The sequence below is a fragment of the Puma concolor genome, chromosome B3, assembly GCF_028749965.1.
Source record: "Puma concolor isolate L17-30 chromosome B3, mPumCon1.1.hap2, whole genome shotgun sequence".
NCBI classification, from domain to species: Eukaryota; Metazoa; Chordata; class Mammalia; order Carnivora; family Felidae; genus Puma; species Puma concolor.
Genome location: NC_141672.1, coordinates 120,479,016 through 120,500,255, shown reverse-complemented (window position 1 = coordinate 120,500,255; position 21,240 = coordinate 120,479,016). Strand labels below are relative to the sequence as shown.

The 21,240-nt window shown below is 37.2% G+C and overlaps 1 protein-coding gene across 2 annotated transcripts in view; it reads left to right on the top strand.

Moving 5' to 3' along the window:
- The window catches only part of UBE2Q2 (ubiquitin conjugating enzyme E2 Q2), a 67,309-nt gene that overhangs the window by 31,064 nt on the left and 15,005 nt on the right, over positions 1–21,240 (top strand). For both annotated transcript variants that reach the window (XM_025918980.2, XM_025918979.2), the window contains 3 exons: positions 1,300–1,360; positions 2,122–2,212; positions 9,755–9,813. In XM_025918980.2, the coding sequence (XP_025774765.1) occupies positions 1,300–1,360; positions 2,122–2,212; positions 9,755–9,813 (211 nt within the window). The remainder of the gene's footprint in view (positions 1–1,299; positions 1,361–2,121; positions 2,213–9,754; positions 9,814–21,240) is intronic.

Genomic DNA, 21,240 nt, shown 5'->3' with positions numbered 1-21,240 from the left:
TTATTTTAGGGATTTTAAATGCAGATTTAATCAAGTTATCAAAAGATGTGGAAGGTAGAATAAGAGGAGTTTACTTGTTCAGATTTTTGAAAATTGTTTTTATGGATACCTCAAAATTTTTGTCTTCTTGCTAACAAGGATTAATTCATAGATGATTTTTATCTTCTGGGAATATTACAAGTAATATCTGCTTTGGAAAGTAAACAAGAAAATATTATATGAACAAAGAACTATTGCCAAGTTGATTTTTATGAATTTTTGTTCCCTTTTTTTTTTTAACCACATAATCAACTTTTATTGTAGAGGTTGTTATGGTATACCTTTAAAAGAATAGGTGATTTTGGTTTGGTTTTGTTTTTGGCCTTTTTTCCCCCCTTCATTTCAAAGTTTGAGTGTTCTTTCTTACAGAGTAAGACTTAAATACTGTGGAACCTCTCCACTTGAAATAAGATTCCCCTGTGTTGTTATTGAGATTCTAACAATATTAAATAAGGGAAAGAGCCAACCTTATAATATGTTTGAAAAAGTAGCTTTGTGATCCATTCAGAAATTCTTAGAATGATCAAATCTAAATCATTAGAGCTTACATAAAAACAAAAAACAAGCAAAAAAAATTTCTGCTTTAGAATCCAAGGTAAGCCGAACTTGCTTCGGAGTTATTAGAAGTTTTGGCATCCTGTTTTTCTTACGATATGTCTAAAAATTTATCTGTAGAAACCTAATCAAGTATAGTTAAATATTTGAATATGGGTGTATTTTTAAATGTTAAATAATTACTTGTTTGCTACAGCATTGTTTATAGTAGCAAATTAAAAATTAATAATCAGATATAGGGTGGAATTGGTTAAATTATGGTATATCCATGAAACAAATTTCTATAGTTATTTAAAGATTGACAGTAGACTTCTTACATACTAAGTTGGAAAGATGCCCCAGAAAGTTGAAGAAAGTTTATAAAACTATATAGAGGGATTTCATTTTTGTAGAAATAATTGCATGTGTATAGAAGAAGAATCTTAAAGTACACATGATTTTTGCATAGTTTTCCCCCTCCTATTCACAGTTAATGGTAAACAGTTTCTCAGCTCATTAAAGAATCCTCTTCATTGATGGCTTTAATTCTCTGTTGAGAGTATAAGATACTCAGCTCAATGGCAAAACATTTACAATATAGCTTAGTTGTTCTATGTTTTAGTAGCAAAATTTCTAGATTTTGATGGTTATTTAGTGTATTCATTTATACCGAAGTGGTATGTATAAGATCAAATAGAGTAATTTACATGGCCTGTATCTTTACAGGGATTTATTCAGTGGAACTCATAAATGACAGTTTATATGACTGGCATGTTAAACTGCAGAAGTAAGTGACTCTTATATGCTAACCCAGTCTTCGTAATGATAGACTTTCACAATGGAGACCTTTTTCCCCCTTAATTTGATAACCTCTAAAATATGGTTTTTACTTACAATTTTAGACTGTGTTTCTGTAGAACTAGTTCTCAGGTTGTTAAAATGAGCTGTTTCTTAGGCTTAAATAAGTAAAGTGAGAAAGAGGAAGGAGAAGAAGGACTAGCTATGGGATAAAGTGTTTCATGGAGTTAGATAATTGGGAACTATAGAAACAAAAGTGAATTTAATAACCTGATTGACTGTGATATCCAGTTTGTATTTGAAATGAGGAATTTGAGTAGGCCCTAATGTGTAGAAACAGTTGTAGACAAATATAGATTTTGTTAGTGATTTCAGTTTTTCCAGTCTTGTCCATGGTAATTTTCTTTCCTTGAATCCCTTGGCTAATAATAATACAATTTTAGAGAAGCAGATTAATTTTTTTTGAGTTCTTAAGGAAATTTATGTACATATGACTTTCCTTTAGAATGACTGCTAACTTGGAATCCCCTTATGGGAATGGATTTAGAATACTGTGATCTTTTTGGACATTTAATCTCAAGGAGTTGAAAGCTATTACAGTTTATTTTTCCAGGGACCATAGAGCAAGTTTATGTTTGAAACTTACCCTAGGGGTTCTGTTTAGCTCTTGAACTGGTTCATTTTTGTGGTTAGTAAGAAAACATCTTTGGACTGTTTATTTTAATTGGTTTTTTGTTATGTAATTCTTAGGGTCGACCCTGATAGTCCTTTGCACAGTGATCTTCAGATCTTAAAAGAAAAAGAAGGCATAGAATATATTTTGCTTAACTTCTCTTTTAAGGTAAGAAAATTTTAAGGGGACTCGATATACTTCTAATGGAAATGTATATTTTTATAATTGCTTTGGGAAAACACGTAGGGATTATTTGGTAACATAGAAGGTATTCGTTCCTTGTGGCTCAGGAATTCTCATGTATATACCCTGCAAGAGATGAGCACTTAGGTACTCAAATTGTTCAGAGCAGTGTTGCTTATAATAGCCCCAAACAGAAAATAACCCAAGTGTCTGTTTCAGTAGAATGGAAAACTGTGGTATTCATATAAAAAGGAATAGAGCTATGTGCAAAACGATGGGTGAACCTTAAACACAATGTTCAGCAAAAGAAGCCAGACCCCAAAACAAGTCTTGTACAATTTCATTTATATTGGGCTCAAAAATACGTAAAACTAGGGGCGCCTGGGTGGCGCAGTCGGTTAAGCGTCCGGCTTCAGCCAGGTCACGATCTCACGGTCCGTGAGTTCGAGCCCCACGTCGGGCTCTGGGCTGATGGCTCAGAGCCTGGAGCCTGTTTCCGATTCTGTGTCTCCCTCTCTCTCTGCCCCTCCCCCGTTCATGCTCTGTCTCTCTCTGTCCCAAAAATAAATAAACGTTGAAAAAAAAAAATTAAAAAAAAAAAAAAAATACGTAAAACTAAATTGCTTAGGGCATGCCTTCTCAGTGGAAACAGTATCCCCACCAATGGGGTGAAAACTGGTTCCTTGGAGTGAAAAAAATCTTAGATATACACTGGTCTGTGGCCTTTTAATAATTATTATTATAATTATATAAACTGTTAACACAGTATATCTGTGGTGGGGGATAGATTCAGAAAAAAAAAATTCTAAAAAGCCTTTTTGGTGGAGCAGAAATTAAAAGAAGGTTGAAAAATGCAGATTTATGGATTCAAACTTAGGTAATTACTATCAAGAAAAGCAAAGATGTGATTACCATACAGTTGAGGATAGGGAGTAAATCCAGGTGAGAGGGATGGAGTTGTAAGCTGAAAGAGACATCTGGGGACTTCTTGGATACTGGCTCTAGTCTGTTTTTTGACCAGGGCTGTGGTTACATGGATGCCTATTTTATAATATAGAACGGCATACTTTTATATGTTACATACTTTCTGAATTTATGTGTTATATTTAATACCTTTTCTTTAAATGGTAAGAATAAAGGGTAAAGAATAGCAGTAGAATTTAGATAAAATGTAATGATTTAGTATGGATAAATAAGTGTAGTAGTTTTAAATCTTTCGTCTCAAAAAAACCCTAGGAAATATATTTCTAAGGAGCTATATTTGAATTATATAGAGCTTCTATTTGCTGTGTTCTTTTAAATTCGGAAAGCAATTTACAGACATATATTTTTTCCATTTCAGTTAGGTAGACTTCAGTGCATTAGGGCTATAGAGGGGCTATAGAAGGCTTGAGGACATGGAAGCATCTAAAATATAATTCCTGCAAGAGCCTGCAGTCTTCCTAGGGAGAAATCTGTGATGAAGGCTGTACTGCTTTGGAGACCATGATGAAGAGTCTGGAATCTTAACCTTTAGACAGTAAAGAACCAGTCAGTACAGGTTTTTAGGTAGGGGCATGATTGATCTGTTAGGCTTTTTATTATTATTATTTTAAACAGTTATGATGTCTTCAGCATCAGATAGGGTTTGGATTGGAGAGAGTAGATACCTGGGAGACTAGTTGGGACTTTAATTTTAATCTGGGCAAGGGGTAATGAAGGATGATGGTGGTAGGAATAGGTGAGAGTAGAGGGATAATGAGGGGTTTTGAAGGAAGAAGCAAAGATGTGAAAGAATATACTTGCAAAAAGTAATTTTTTTGAAAACTTTTTGCGTAGCTTTTGTGTGTTATATATCTTCATTTATGATTGAACTTTCTTCAAATAACTCAAATTCTATATTTTCCCTCAATTTTGTTATTATATAAACTTTTATGATTGTCAATTGGGTTGTCTTCTAGAGAGTGAATCTGGTATATATTTACTGAAGTTGCTAATGACTGTATTTTTACTGATTCATAAGGTGAAAAAATAAACCAGGACAGTAGCATTTTTTTTCTTTCAATTTTTAAAAATGTTTATTTTTGAGAGAGAGAGAGATCATGACCAGAGCCAAAGTCAGATGCTTAACCGACTGAGCCATGCAGGTACCCCCCTTTTTTAAAAATTGTGTATGCAAAATGTTTTAACCTGAACAATCTATAAACAGTCGTATTAAATCATATGCCCAGGTGTCCAACACCAAGCTTAAGAAATAGAATCTTATAGGGGCACTAGGATGGCTCAGTTGGTTAAGTGTTGACTTTGGCTCATGGTTCATGAGTTCGAGCCCGCCCTGCCCTCATCCTGCTCTCTGCTGTCAATGCAGAGCCTACTTCAGATCCTCTGTCTCCCTTCCTCTCTGCCCCTCCCCCGCTGGCTCCTGTGCGCGTGTGCTCTCTCCCCCAAAAATAAAAGCATTAAAAAAAAAAAAAAAGAAAGAAAACCTTATACCTGAAACTAATGTAAGTTATGTCAATTATGTTAAAAAAAAAAATTCAGGTCTATGTCTTGTCTTCTTCTTCTTAAGCAGTATCTTTTGAAAGTCCTCTGTGTGTTCTTTCCTTCTCACTTCCTCCTGGAGAGGTGTTTTTAAGGGAATATGAAATCTTGACCACTAAACTGAAAGATTTGTGGCTGTACTTAATGTTTTCATGGTATTTTCCTGCTCTAGGTAGAACTTAAGGGAGGGGACAATCTGGGAGGTAAATGGCTGAAATTCGCTGGATTTGTCTTTCTGGACCATGGCTCTTGATACCAGAAACAAGGGCCTTGTGAGGCCTGAAATATTTTCTTTTCTCTTTTCTTTTCTTTTCTTTTCTTTTCTTTTCTTTTCTTTTCTTTCTTCTCTTCTCTTCTCTTCTCTTCTCTTCTCTTCTCTTCTCTTCTTCTTTTTTCCAATGTTTAATTATTTTCAAGAGACAGAGAGACAGAGTGTGAGCAAGGGAGGATCAGAGAGAGAAGGAGACAATCTGAAGCAGTCTCCAGGCTCCAGGCTTCAGCATAGAGCCCGACATGGGGCTCCAACCATGAGATCATGACCTGAGCTGAAGTTGGACGCTTTAACCAACTGAGCCACCCAGGAGCCCCAAGGCCTGAATTATTTCTTAAGAGGCCTGGGAAGAATGTGATTGCTCTGAACTAAGTGACATTGGCAAACTGAATTGCCAAGTTATTAGTATCAGGATTCACAGACTTGGAAGGATAGCAGGTATTATCCAGAAAGAAGGATTTATAAGAAGGAGCATGAACAGTATTTATGTCCATGCCTCAGATGTCCTGAAAGTCATGAGTGATAAGAAAATGGAACTTGAGATATAACAACACAAGGTTGGGGATGGGGCAGGAGAGAAAATGGGGACCAATTAGATTTGTCAGCAATGTGGCAAATCTTTTGTGCTGTGCTTTTAAGGGAGTGGTGGTCTGGTTTTTAAAACCATATCTAAATCACTCAGCTGAATTCTGAGGTACTACTTTAAGAAGGGTTTATTTAGACAAATTTGAATTCATTTAGAGAATAGCAGCAAGGATTTGAAAGAGATTTTTATGTCCTAAGATAGCTGGGCAAATTGTGGATTTGGAGAGAAGAACATAGGGGCTCATGAGAGTTTGTCCTCAACTATTTAAAGGGCTATGTATGCGGAAACTTTAGTTTGATTTTGTTTTTGATTGACGGTTTATTAATTTGGCAGTTTGATTTTTGTTTTGATTAACATGACATTAGAACTAGTAAGTCAAACTGTAAACAGGTGATTTTTCAAGTGATAACTATTCATCTGGTGACAGTCTTTTGAGAAGAGAATGCTCCTGGAGCACCTGGGTGGCTCTGTTGGTTGAGTGTCTGACTCTTGGTTTCATCAAAGGTCATGATCTTGCAGTTCATGAGATTGAGCCCTGTGTTGGGCCCTGTGCTGGTAGCATGGAGCCTGCTTGGGATTCTCTCTCTCCCTTTCTCTTTGCCTGCCCCGCCCCTCCCCACCCCCCTCCACCTGTACTCTCTCTCTCAAAATAAATTAAAAAAAAAAAAAAAATAGAATGTTCCTTATCATTAAAAATATGTTGGAAAAGGGCACCTGGGTGGCTTAATTGGTTAAGCGTCTGACTTTGGCTCAGGTCATGATCTCACGGGTTGTGGTTTCAGGCACCACATCAGGCTGTGTGCTGACAGCTCAGAGTCTGGAACCCACTTTAGATTCTGTGTCTTCCTCTCTTTCTGCCTCTCTTCTGCTAGCGCTCTCTCTCTCTCTCTCTCTCTCTCTCTCTCAAAAATAAATAAAACTTAAAAAAAAAAAAAGAATATGTTGGAAGGCCAAGATACTGAATTGGAAACTTTGTGAGATCCTTGTAAACCTTGAGATTCTCAGTTCCTGAGTTAGTATACCAAGATAACTCAAATTTCTATTTTAAGTCATCCTCAACCTCTCTGCTATAATCCTGTAAGGAACTCTTATTTCTGTAAAATATTAATTACTGAGTTCCATGGTACAGAGTTCATGGAATAGTCCCTAGGTTTTGATGTGAAGGAGTTACTCTGAATGAAGAATTACTTAAAATGAAAGTAGTTCTCACTGCCACATAATCAATTTAAAAAGCTTTATCATTTGGGAACACATATTTAAAGATCTAAAAAATAGATTAAATGAAATTGTACTTTACCAAGCTTTGTGTCCGTGCCTTTCATTATGTCTATTAAACTGTAGATAAATGGTGAGCTACTTATTTGGAAGTAGATTATAATTATTATTAGGTTGATATCTTGTGTGGGTAGATTCTCCCTTGAAGTAGAAATCTAAGATTATCTGTTTTAGCCACCAGATGTGTGCTTTTTGTCTTCCTCTCCTATTAGGATTGAATTTTCATAGTTCATATGTTCCTTAGAATCTTATTTGAGGATGGGTGGAAGTAGGGAGTTAAAAGTAAGTTACTGGACTTAATGCTGCTTATTCTTGCAGTTAAAACTGTATTTTTGTGTTCCTTGGAAATAAGACAAATGTTTGTTTAGCTTCTTTACCCTCAAATTGGTTTAAGAGACAATTAGTTCCTTCCTTTTATTAGATCATAAAATTGGAGATAATTTCTCTTAGACATCCTGTCATATCTTTATTAGAGGCAGTATGCTTTTTCCTTACCCCATTGCTGTAGGAAAATGAGGGGCAGCCTTTTTGGCTTTCTGGCTACCCAGAGATTGACCTCTAATGCTCTTGGCCACCTCAGCTACTGTTGTTGTTTAAGTTCATTAAGAGAAAAAGCTCTTGTTCTTCTGGAAAGCTGTTTCCAGGACTGATAATTTGAAAAAAAGAATTGTACTTGGTAGCCTGAAAATTAGCTAAGGTTTCTTTTCTCTCATCTTCTCTTCATACGTTTTTTATCAAGTCTGCTAATCTTTGTCATTTAATTAGAGCAATTAGTCTATTTGCATATAATGTTATTACTGATATTGGGGTTTAAATCTTCTGTCTCATAAGTGCTTTCTATTTGTCCTTGTTATTCTATGTTCCTTTTTCTCATTCTTTTGATTTTTTTTTAAATTACTCCAGTTTCTCTCCTCTTTCAGCTTCATGCATACGTGTTCTCTTACCTTTCTTTACTCCCTTACAATTATAATGTATATCCTTGTCTAATATAAATTTGTTAATTTATATTTTATTTTTCCTTATCAATGCAGAGACTTAGAACATGGATGCCCTGCCAAACATGTGCTGTCATGCATTTTCTGTACTTCCCTAAAAACTGCACATTATTATTATATAATTAATCAATATTCATTTAGATCTATGTGCATATTTGTTCTTTTCATGGTCTTTAGTCTCCACATTTCCATCTAGGATCATGCTTCTCCTGCCTGAAGAATATCCTTTTTTTTTTTTTTTTTTTTTAATTTTTTTTTCAATGTTTATTTATTTTTGGGACAGAGAGAGACAGAGCATGAACGGGGGAGGGGCAGAGAGAGAGGGAGACACAGAATCGGAAACAGGCTCCAGGCTCCGAGCCATCAGCCCAGAGCCTGACGCGGGGCTCGAACTCACCGACCGCGAGATCGTGACCTGGCTGAAGTCGGACGCTTAACCGACTGCGCCACCCAGGCGCCCCAGAAGAATATCCTTTAACATTTCCTTGTGTCTGCTGACAGGAAAATAACTTTAGTGTGAATTAATTTTTGGAAAGTATTTGTATTGGGTATAGATTTTTAGGTTGGAAATTACTTTCAGCAGCTCAAAGATATATCATTCCCTCATTGGGGTTTTCATTGTTTTTCTTGAAATAGTCATAGTGCTTCAATCTTGTGAAGTCTTCAGTCAATATTGGAAAATTCTCAGACATTCTCTCCAAATATTGCTTCTGTCCCATTCTTTTGTCTCCTTCTAGGACTCCACATACATGATAAGCCTTTCAATACATTCCCCTGTGTCTTGTTATTTTCTGCATTTTCTACATATTCTCTCTCTTGGCTTCATTCTGGATGTTTTCTGGCCTATTTTCCTGTACACTGAATTTCAGTTTCACCAAGTCTCTACTGTGGTTAAATTCATCTTTTAAGTTATTGATTTCAGTTATTGTATTTCTAAGTTTCAGAATTTCTCTATGGCTCATTTTATAATTTTAGTACTTTGCCAGGGTTTTCAATATTGCATTTTCTTTCCTTGCATGTATTCAACATGGTTATTTTAAAATCTATGTTTGTTACTCTGTTATCTTGATCTCTTGTGGTTTTTGTGTCATTTGCCTCTCATTTTCTGGTCATGTTTGTTTTTAAGTCTTGTGTAACTGGCTATTTTTAGTAACAAACATTATATATGAAAAATTTACTAATTTGAAGCCTTGGATGATATTCTTCTTCAAAGAGGGTTCACATTTACTCCTGTCAGGCTTGGACACTGGCAACCCAGGATCACAGAATCCTGTCAGGGATTGAGGTGACACAAAACTGGACTTCATTCCTTGTCAGTTAGGGCAATGTGTCATTTGTTCTTCAGGTCCCAGCCTAAAGTGTGGGAGACTTGTCCAGGCCTCTCCTTGGACCCCAGTTCCCAATTTTTATCTCTCTAGCCCTGCGAGTCTTAAGTTCTGCTGAGCTTTTGATCTCTCATCTTCCTTTTCTGTAATTGAAAGAAAACTCAAGGCAGGGAGAAGGGCCCCACTCTGAGGTTCCCTTTTTCTTCTTGATCTTAGCTCTGTAGTGGTTACATTTTGTCTACCTCTTCTAGTTCTCAGCCAGAGGATTGATATAAAGTTACCTAGTCTATCATTATTGGAACGTTTCCTTTTATATAATTCTTTTGGAAGTGGAACCCCTTCATAATTTTCATAACTTTACCAAAACACTGTCTTGTTTGGGCCTGATCATTTTTATTTCCTTTGGTTTTTATTTCTTTTTATTTTTGGTACTTTTATGACCCTCATCAGATAATAAATATACACATTCTTTATAGACTATATAAAAATCTTCAAAATAAACAGAGTATTAAGGATATTCTTAAAACTAATTAAACTTGATTGTTTGCTTTTTAGGATAATTTTCCATTTGATCCTCCATTTGTTCGAGTGGTGTTACCTGTTCTCTCAGGAGGGTAAGTTTAAGTAATTATTTTCTTTGACAGTGTGCATTAGAATTATTTGGAGAGATAGTTAAATGGTAGGAGGCCCAGAATGCTAGGGTATATATACCCCAAGTTTTCTGATTCACTAGGTCTGGGGGTGGGGAAAGGCTGATAATTCACATTTCTGCACTTCTAAGATGGTCTTAAGTGAAGCGTTGTTGCTAGTCTGGAAACCATCATTTGAGAACCATTGGTTATAAACCATCATGTTGTTTATAAGTAAGAGTTTTTAATGTCTCCTATTTGTATACATTTCACGATAAAAAAAAAAAAGTGTTTTTCAAATATAAATTGTGATTGAGGATTTAGAGAAAGTTAAGATTAGAGAATGATTCCCACAAGCCTATATTCCCAGGAATAATCACAGAAAATCTCCTGGGCCTATAGAGCTGGCCATCTGATTCCTTCTAAAGGTGGTGGTTTCAGTTTGGTAGAATCTAATTGTCATTCATTTTTATCGAAGCTTGTATTCCTTTTTTGTGATTAGAAGTCATATAAAGAATGGGAAAAGATGAGAATTGGTACCTAGGCTGGTTATGAAATGTTCTATAGATCGTTAAATTAGAAGCAATTAATACTAATTTGAGGGGAGCCTGGGTGGCTTGGTTGGTTGAGTATCTGACTCTTGACTTTGGCTCAGGTCATGATCTCACGGTTTGTGGTTCGAGTCCTGCATCGGGCTCTGTGCTGATAGCTTGGAGCCTGGAGCCTGTTTCTGATTCTGTGTCTCCCTCTCTCTCTCTCTGCCCCTCCCCCGCTCACGCTCTCTCTCTCTCTGTGTCTCAAAATTAAATGTAAAAAAAAAAAAAATTTTTTTTTTAAAAGATCTAAAAATATCCAGTCCTTACTTTGATCGTTGCTACTGTTGATATAGTAATAGTTTCATTTAGATTAAAAAATGTGGAAGGATGGCTACAAATGATTAAGGAAAAGATTTAGAAAAATTTTATAAATTCAAGATAAATGTATAAAAATATTCTTGTCAGATTATTTTGAAATCTGCTATAACCTTGACCAGCAGAGTTTTCACAGTTTGTTGTGGGAAATTCTAAGAGTTTTAAGAACTTATGATTTTAAGTAGTTTACCACCAAGTTGTGGAGACAAACACGTGAAGTTAAATAATACTTTTCAATTTAAAAATCTGTGATATAGTTTCTCTTCATTGTTTTTTGCTACAATGGTATTATTTACCATTATACAAATGAATAAATTTGGATAAGTCAGCTTGTTACTTATCCAAACAAATCTTCTAATAAAATGTTTTTTCATGATACAAAAGCCAACAGTATAGGGGTGCCTGGGTGGCTCAGTTGATTAAGTGTCCGACTTTGGCTTAAGTCATTATTTCCCAGTTTGTGAGTTCGAGCCCCATGTCGGGCTCTGTGCTGACAGCTCAAAGCCTGGAGCCTGCTTTGATATTCTCTCTCTCTCTCTCTCTCTCTCTCTCTCTCTCTCTCTCTCCTTCTCCCTCTCTCCCCTTCTCCCTCTCTCCCCCTCCCCCTCCCTCTCTCTGCCCCTCCCCTGCTCACGCTCTCTCACTCAAAAAAAAAAAAAAAGAAAAGCCAGCAGTATAAAAGGAGATTAAAAATATTAAGTACTTCATTGATTGGCAAATGTGAAGTGTGGACTTGAGTTCTCTGAGGTTAAAGGAAAAGGGAATTGCTTCCAGTAGTAGTGATCTGGGAAGACTGTCAAGTAAGTGGGTTCTCAGGTGGGCATTGATATATGAGTGAGTTCAGTTTGGTCTACTGGTGGAGGTTGAAGGAAAATTATCTACATAGGTAAAAAGTAAATACAATCACATATCTAAGAAAGGGCATGATATATTTATAGCATACCAGATGAGTTTGAGCTACAAAAACAAGGTAGGTAGAATTCATACAGAAGAGTTGTATGAAATTGTGCTGACAGAATATCTTGTTGTGATTTAGGATTATGGAGTGGTGAGAGGATTTTTTGTTGTGTTTGTTTTCATCTTCTTTTTTTTTCCTGGTAAGGAAACTGTTACCCATGGATACTGAATTTATCTCTCAGTAGCTGGATCAGGAACAGGAAAATACAGGAAAGAGAATGTTTTAGAAAGAAATATGGTAACAGTGGAAGAAGACAGATTGTGTTCCCAAAGCCTAGAAGAATGCAAGGCTAATTAAGAGCTGATGGCCCTTAGAGTGAAGTGAGGACAACCTAAAATGGTACAGTGGGAATGGAAAGGTGAATGTAAGGTGAACGCTGATTTGAAACAAAATCAGTGACTTTGGTCTTCATAGTCAACTGTTAAGTGATGGGGAAGATTTACTGGCTGACTTGGGAAGAACTACAAAATGTGAAGGACTGATAAAATGCAGAATTTTGCAATCTCACAATCAGGCTGAAGCACTGTGAGTCTGATCAGATTATTGAGCAGTTCCATATATTTTATATCCTCCGTCATCTTCTAGCTGTTACTCTATTCCTGTTTCTTATGATAGCCATTTTGTTAACACCTTTATTTGTGATACAGTTCACATATGATAAAACTCACCCTTTTAAAATGTACAATTCAGTGGTTTTTAGTAAATTCATAGAAGTTGTATAACTATTACCTCTAATTTCAGAACATTTTCATCATTCTCCAAAAGAAACCCTGTACCTGTTAGCAACCATTCCTCATCCCCCACCCCACCCCCACCAACTCCCCACCCACTGGCAACCACTCATCTCCTTTCTGTCTTGAAAGATTTCCTGTTTTGCACATTTCATGTAAATGGAATCCTACAAAATGCGGCCTTCTGTGGCTGGCTTCTTTCAGTTAGCAAAATGTTTTTAAAGTTCATCTATATTGTAGCATATTTTAATACTTAACTCCATCTTATGGACGAATAATATTATATGGCTATACCACATTTTATTTATCCGTGGACATTTCTTTTTTTTTCTCTTTAAAGTTTATTTATTTAAGAGCAAGAGTGGGGGAGGGGCAGAGATAGAAATTGGGGGGGCGGTGGCAGGGAAGGGAGAGAGAATCCCAAGCAGGCCCTGCATCACCAGTGCAGAACCTGATGTGGAGCTCAAACCCACCAACTGCGAGACCATGACCAAGCTGAAATCAAGAGTCAGACACTCAACTGACTGAGCTACCCAGGAGCCCCGTACATTTGTGATACCTTGACTATCATGAATAATGCTACTATGAACATTCACATAAATGTCTGCATGTATATTCTCATTTCTTTCATACATGTGTGGAATTACTAGGTCCTCTAGTAACTGTTGAACTTCTTAATGAAATGCCAGACTGTTTTCCAAAGCGGCTGTACCACTTACACTCCCACAGCAATGTGTACATAATCACACTTTTCACTTCCTTGTCACTCTTCAGCCCCTGTAGTCTGGTATTGGCTCTTAACATTCCTCCCAAACTCTGTGGCCAACAGGGATTTCCATGTTGGTAAATCCAGGGGTCCTTTTTCAGGCTTTATCATATTTGATTATCTGATTTCTCAACAACACTGAAAACCTTTTTCTCTTGGCTTCTGACTGCCTCCTCTCAGTCTCTAGCTGGCAACTCCTTGTTCACCTGACTTCTGCATGTTGGAGTTCTTCAGAATTTGGTATGGGTCCTTTCTCTTTTCTCATTTCCTCCTATTCCTGTGGCTTTTTGAAAATTTTGAGATAATTGTATACTCACATGCAGCTATAAGAAATAATAAAGATTCCTGTACACCTTGCCAGGGTAATGTTTCACAAAACTGTAGTGTAATATCACAATAAGACTGTGATACAATCCATAGAACTTACTCAGATTTTCCCAGTTTCTCTTATAACTCATTTGTACGTATGTATGTATTAAGTTCTACACAACTTGATCACCTGTGTATGTTTGTGTCTCCACCAGCACAGGGAAGATACTGAAGTTCCAAATACACAAGAATCCTCCTTCTTGTATTTTTAAACCACACCCATCTCCCTCTTATTACCCACTTTTCCAACTTCTGACAACCACTAATCCTGCATTTTTCATATTTTGTCATTTCAGAAAAAAAAGTTACATAAATGGAATCATACATTTTGGGATTGTAATTTCTAGCAATTAGTTTTTTTATTTGTCCTGATTTCCCTGGAGGTTCATCTACGTGTTTGACTAGTTCGTTTTTATTGCTAGGAAGTATTCCATGGTGTACCATGTACCACATTTTGTTTAATCAGCTACTACTTGAAGGATTTCTAGCTTGATTCTAGTGTTGGGCTGATGCAAATAAAGCTTATATGAGTTCTTGTATACATGTTTTTGTATGAATGTGTTTTGCTTTCTCTGGGATACATGTCCAGGAGTAGAATGGCTGGGTCATATAGTTATTGCAGCATATTGAATTTTTAAAGAAATTGACAAACTTTACCATAGTGACTATACCACTTTATATCCTTACCAGGAATGTGTGAGTGATCTAGTCTCTCCACATCCTTGCTAGCGTTTGGTGTTCCCACTTGTTTTTATTTTAGCCATTCTGAGAGATAGTGATACCTCAGTGTGGTTTTAATTTGTGTTTCTTTGGGGCACCTGGGTTGCTCAGTCGGTTGAATGTCTGACTTTGGCTCACGTCATGATCTCGTGGTTCGTGAGTTCAAGCCCTGCGTCAGGCTCTGTGCTGGCAGCTCAGAGCCTAGAACCTGCTTCAGATTCTGTGTCTCCCTCTCTCTGCCCCCCACCCCCTGCTCACACTCTGTCTCTGTCTCTCTCAAAAATAAATAAACATTAAAAAAATTGTTTCCTTAATGTGTATTTTCTAATATCTAATATTTTCTATGTGCTTATTTGGCAATTTCATATTCTCTTCCCTGAAATATCTGTCCATGTTGCTTGCCGGTTCTTTAATTGGATTGTTTTTTATTTTATTGTTGAATATTTATTAAAAAATATTTAATAAAGGGGCGCCTGGGTGGCGCAGTCGGTTAAGCGTCCGACTTCAGCCAGGTCACGATCTCGCGGTCCGTGAGTTCGAGCCCCGCGTCGGGCTCTGGGCTGACGGCTCAGAGCCTGGAGCCTGTTTCCGATTCTGTGTCTCCCTCTCTCTCTGCCCCTCCCCCGTTCATGCTCTGTCTCTCTCTGTCCCAAAAATAAATAAAAAACGTTGAAAAAAAAAAATTAAAAAAAAAAAAAATTTAATATGAACTACATAGTAGTCCTTTGTTGGATATGTGGTTTTTAATTTCTTCCAGTATGTACCTTCATTTTATCCTCTTAATAGAATTACTTGTGGAGCAATTTTTAGTTTATTTATTTAAATTGAAGTATAGTTGATATATACTATCATTACTTTTGGGTGTACAACCTAGTGATTTGCCAATTTTAAGCATTATAAAATGCATACTGTGATAAGTATAGTTACCATTTGTCACCATACAAAGTTATTACAATATTAACTATATTCTTGTGCTGACCTTTTTATCTCCATAATTTATTTCTTTTATAACTGGAAGTTTGTACCTCTTAATCCTCTTCGCCTATTCTCCCCCACTCCCCATGCCACCTTCCTCCTACCCCCTGGCCTGGCAACTACAAGTCTGTTGTCTGTATTGTTTTTGCTATTTGTTCATTTGTTTTATTTTTTAGATTCCACATACAAGTGAAATCATATGGTATTTGTCTTTCCGTCTGACTTCTTTCATTCACTTAGCATTATACCCTAGATCTATCCATGTGTCACACATGGCAAGGTCTCATTCCTTTTTAAGGCTGAGTAATATTCCTCTGTGTGTGTGTGTGCGTGTGTGTGTGCACACATCACTTCTTTATCCATTCATCTATCAATAGACACTTGGATTGTGTCCATATTTTAGCTATTGTAAATAATACTGCAGTAAACCTACCTTTTCAAATTAATGTTTTCATTTTCTTTGGGTAAATACCCAGAAGTGGAATTACTAGATTGTATGTACTTTTCTTTTTAGTACATTTCTTTTGAGGAACCTCCATACTCTCTTCCACAGTGGGTACACCAATTTCCATTCCTACCAACAGCGCATGAGGGTTCCCTTTCTCTACATCCTGGGCAACACTTATGCTTCTTGTCTTTTTGATACTGGTCATTCTGACTGGTGTGAGTGGATATTATCGTGTAGTTTAGATTTGCATTTTCCTGATGATTAGTGAGCCTCTTCATATGTTGGTTAGCCATCTGTAGGTATTCTTTGGAAAAATATCTATTCAGGTTTTCCATTTTTAAACTGGATTATAATTTTTCTGGTGTTGAGTTGTAGGAGTTCTTTACACACTTTGGATATTAACCCCTTATTGGATATACCATTTGTGAATAGCTTTTCCCATCGAGTAGGTTGGCTTGTTCTTTGTTTTGTTTTTTTGATGGTTTCTTTTAATGTGCAAAAACTTTTTAGTTTGATGTAGTCCTAATTGTTTATTTTTGCTTTTGTTTCCTTTGCCTGGAGAGACCTATCCAGAAAAATATTGCTAAGACTGATTTATAAGGGTTTACTCCCTATGTTTTCTTCTAGGAGTTTTATGGTTTCAAATCTTAACAGTTAGGTCTTTAATCCATTTTGAGTTTATTTTTGTGTGATGTAAGAGAATGGTCCAGTTTCATTCTTTTGCATGTAGCTGTCCAGTTCTCCCAACGCTACTGAAGAAATGGTCTTTTTCCCTATTGTATATTTTTGTCTTTTTTTTGTCCTAGATTAATTGACCATATAAATATGTATTTACTTCTGGGCTCTATTTTGTTCCATTGATCTATGTGTCTCTTTTTGTGCCAGTACCATACTGTTTTGATTACTACAGCTTTGTAATACAGTTTGAAATAAGAACTTGTGGGGTGCCTGGGTGGCTCAGTTGGTTAAGCGTCCGACTTTGGCTCAGGTCATGATCTCACTGTCCGTGAGTTTGAGCCCCGTGTCGGGCTCTGTGCTAACTGCTCAGAGCCTGGAGCCTGTTTCAGATTCTGTGTCTCCCTCTCTCTCTGACCCACCCCTGTTCATGCTCGGTCTCTCTCTGTCTCAAAAACAAATAAACGTAAGATATTTGCAAATGACATATCAGACAAAGGGCTAGTATCCAAAATCTATAAAGAACTCACCAAACTCCACACCCGAAAAACAAATAACCCAGTGAAGAAATGGGTAGAAAACATGAATAGACACTTCTCTAAAGAAGACATCCGGATGGCCAACAGGCACATGAAAAGATGTTCAATGTCGCTCCTTATCAGGGAAATACAAATCAAAACCACACTCAGATATCACCTCACGCCAGTCAGAGTGGCCAAAATGAACAAATCAGGAGACTATAGATGCTGGAGAGGATGCGGAGAAACGGGAACCCTCTTGCACTGTTGGTGGGAATGCAAATTGGTGCAACTGCTCTGGAAAGCAGTGTGGAGGTTCCTCAGAAAATTAAAAATAGACCTACCCTATGACCCAGCAATAGCAGTGCTAGGAATTTACCCAAGGGATACAGGAGTACTGATGCATAGGGGCACTTGTACCCCAATGTTTATAGCAGCACTCTCAACAATAGCCAAATTATGGAAGGAGCCTAAATGTCCATCAACTGATGAATGGATAAAGAAATTGTGGTTTATATACACAATGGAATACTACGTGGCAATGAGAAAGAATGAAATATGGCCTTTTGTAGCAACGTGGATGGAACTGGAGAGTGTGATGCTAAGTGAAATAAGCCATACAGAGAAAGACAGATACCATATGGTTTCACTCTTATGTGGATCCTGAGAAACTTAACAGAAACCCATGGGGGAGGGGAAGAAAAAAAAAAAAAGGTTAGAGTGGGAGAGAGCCAAAGCATAGGAGACTGTTAAAAACTGAGAACAAACTGAGGGTTGATGGGGGGTGGGAGGGCGGGGAGGGTGGGTGATGGGTATTGAGGAGGGCACCTTTTGGGATGAGCACTGGGTGTTGTATGGAAACCAATTTGACAATAAATTTCATATATTGAAAAAAAAATAAACGTTAAAAAAATTAAAAAAAAAAGAAATATGAACTTGTGATACCTCCAGGTTTGTTTTTTTTTTTTTTTTCCTCAAGATTGCTTTGGCTATTCAGCCTTTTGTGGTTCCATACAAATCTTAAGATTTTTGTTCTAGTTTTCTGAAAAACATTGTTGGTATTTTGGTAGGGATTGCACTGAGTCTGTAGGTTGTTTAAATGCCTCTATTATCCAAAACAGTATTCTTCCAGTTCATGAGCACAGTATATCTTACCATTTATTTGTGTCACCTTCTATTTCTTTCATCAGTGTCTTAGAGGTTTTAGAGTACTGGTCTTTCACCTCCTTCATTAAATTTATTCCTAGGTATTCCTTTTAATGCAATTGTAAATAGGATCGTTTTCTTAATTTCTCTTTCTGCTATTTCATTACTAGCATATGGAAATGCAACAGATAAAAAATCTGTTATTGATATATTGATTTTATATCTTGCAAAAAGTTTTTAGTTTTGATGAGTTTCAATTTATAGATATTTTTCCTTCTAGGGATTATATGCTTTTGGCATCAATTTTAAGAACTTTTGCCTTGTCCTGGATCTTGAAGATTTTCTCCTGTTCTGTGTTTTCTCAAAGTTCTATAGTTTTACATTTTACAGATAAGTTTGTGAATCATTTTGAGTTAGTTTTTGTATAAGGTATGAGATTTAGGTCCTAGAGTTTTGCCTAATGGTCCAATTACTCTAGTATTATTTATTAAAAAGGCTCCCATGGCTTTCAAAATACCTCCTGTGTCAGTGACTCCCAGGTTTTGTATCCTGCATTTTTATATATCTTTACTGCTCCCAGTGTCTACCTGTTTTTTGACATCTCTACTGGAATGTCTTTCTCTCTTTTTAAAATTTACTTATTTATTTGAGAGCGAGAGAGAGCACGAGCAGAGGAGGGGCGGGGGGGGGGGAGAGAGAGAGAGAGAGAGAGAGAGAGAGAGAATATCCCAAGCAGGCTCCATGCTGTCAGATTATCCATGAACCATGAGATCATGACCTGAGCTGAAATCAAGAGTCGGATGCTTAACTGACTGAGCCACCCAGGTGCCCCTGGAATATCTCTTACATAGGCATCTCAAATTTTGTAGCACAAAAACTTGAACTCCTCTCCTTTCCAGTCTCCTTTCCCAGCCTTTCATGTCTCAGTTATTGAACTGGGAGTTATTCTTTATAACATCTTTCCTTCATTTCCCATATCCGGTCTTATAATTCTCCTTCTCAGAGGGTTCCCAGATCCAGTTACTTGTCTCCCATTTCTGTTGCTACTGCCATCACTTCAGAGGATTTCTGACTGGACTCCTCTGTTCCTTCCCTCATGTAAGCTTAAAAGTGATATTTTATAAATTTGTGTTTGATTATGTTGCTCCCCTGCTTAAACTCTTCCGTATCTTTCCATTTGCTCTTACAGGTTGATGCCCTTGCCATATGCTTTTTTTTTTCTTTTTTAATTTTTTTAAGGTTTATTCTTTTTTCAGAGACAAAGTGTGAGTGGGGGAGGGGCAGAGAGAGAGAGGGAGACACAGAATCCAAAGCAGGCTCCAGGCTCCGAGCTGTCAGCACAGAGCCCAATGCGGGGCTCAAACTCAAAAACCACAAGGCAAGATCATGACTTGAGCTGAAGTCGACTCTTAACTTGACTGAGCCACCCAGGCACCCTAACCCTTACCGTAAGCTACCTGTGAACTTGCCCTTGTCTTTCTCTTTATTTTATTATTATTATTTTTTAAAGGAGTATGTTTTTATTTATTTATTAAAAAAATTTTTTTTAACGTTTACTTATTTATTTTTGAGACAGGGAGAGACAGCATGAACGGGGGAGGGTCAGAGAGAGAGGGAGACACAGAATCTGAAACAGGCTCCAGGCTCTGAGCTGTCAGCACAGAGCCCGACACAGGGCTCGAGCTCACGGACCGCGAGATCATGACCTGAGCCGAAGTCGGATGCTTAACCGACTGAGCCGCCCAGGTGCCCCATCTCTTTAATACTCTTGTACCACACTTCCCCTGTCTAAGCTGGTACCCCACTGGATATCTTTCAGCCCCTAGTACCCAGCACACTTTTTTTTTTCTTCATAACCTTTCTTGTTTTTAATATTTCTTTAAATATTTTAGAATCTTAGGCAGGCTCCACACTCATTATGGAGGCAGGTGCAGGGCTGGATCCCACGATTTGGGGATCATGACCTGAGCCGAAATTAAGAGGTGGATGCTCAACCAACTGAGCCACCCAGGCACCCCTCCTCATAACCTTTCTTAAACATACATTCATCTGCCTGGCATGTTACTCCCACCCACACTTTTAAGTCCTGAAAATCTCAGCTTGTGCATTTCTCTTAGAAATGCTCCTCCTGACTACCATACTTTTAAAAAGCCCCTTGGTTATTCCTTCTCATAGAACTCTGGGTCCCCTTTCCCATCATGAAGGACAGGGTCCTGTCAGTTTTCTTCAACGTATACTCTGCCTGGCTCAGTGTGTAGCATATATGTGTGCAGTAAATATTTGGGACTCAATGAATCAGATAGGGAAATACTGTAGGTTAGCAAGGTGTAGACAATTTAGGGTAATACATAATTCTGTCTTGATATTTTTATGAGTTATTTTAATGAGCCACTAGTATCTGACTATCTTTCTTGCTTAATCCAGATCAGAGTGTAGTAACTTGAGAGAGAATCATAAAGATTATTTGTTTTTCTCTCATTAATACATTGTGAGAGCTATTTGTAGGCAACTGAAAATGCTTTCTTTATTGGTTGATATAATGTGAATTATTACTTGTGCCCCAGTCATCCATGAAGAGAATATCACTAGATGACCATGGGTTGTTTCTGTTTGTATTGAGGAAACATGTTAATAATCTGGTTTTAAGTGCCAGCATTTTCTTTCATTCCTATCTAAAGCCTCTGTTCTTACAATCAATAATTAATATTTCCTTGCCTCAAGGAAGGGAAGGGTCATGACTGTTTTATGTGGGCTAATAAGCCTTCCTTTTTTTAAAATGTGATTATTGTGAAGAATTTGACTCTAATATAAAAATTTTACATTTCTGGGGCCTGGGTAGCTCAGTCACTTAAGCATCTGACTTCGGCTCAGGTTGTGATCTCAAAGTTCTTGAGTTTAAGCCCTGCATCGGGCTCTCCGCTAAAAGCTCAGAGCCTGGAGCCTACTTCAGATTCTGTGTCTCCCTCTCTCTCTGCCCCTCCCCTGCTTGTGCTCTTTCTCTCTCTCAAAAAATAAATAAACATTTTTTAAAAACTAAAGATTTTACATTTCTCATTTCTTTCTTAGGCTCACTTAAGAATCATGTTGTATTAACACTTTAGTACTGATACATGGTTTCTGTTGTCTCCTCATCAGTGCAATTTAAGTGATCATTGTAGCTTGTGGATGGGCAAGTTAGCTAGCAAACATTCTTGC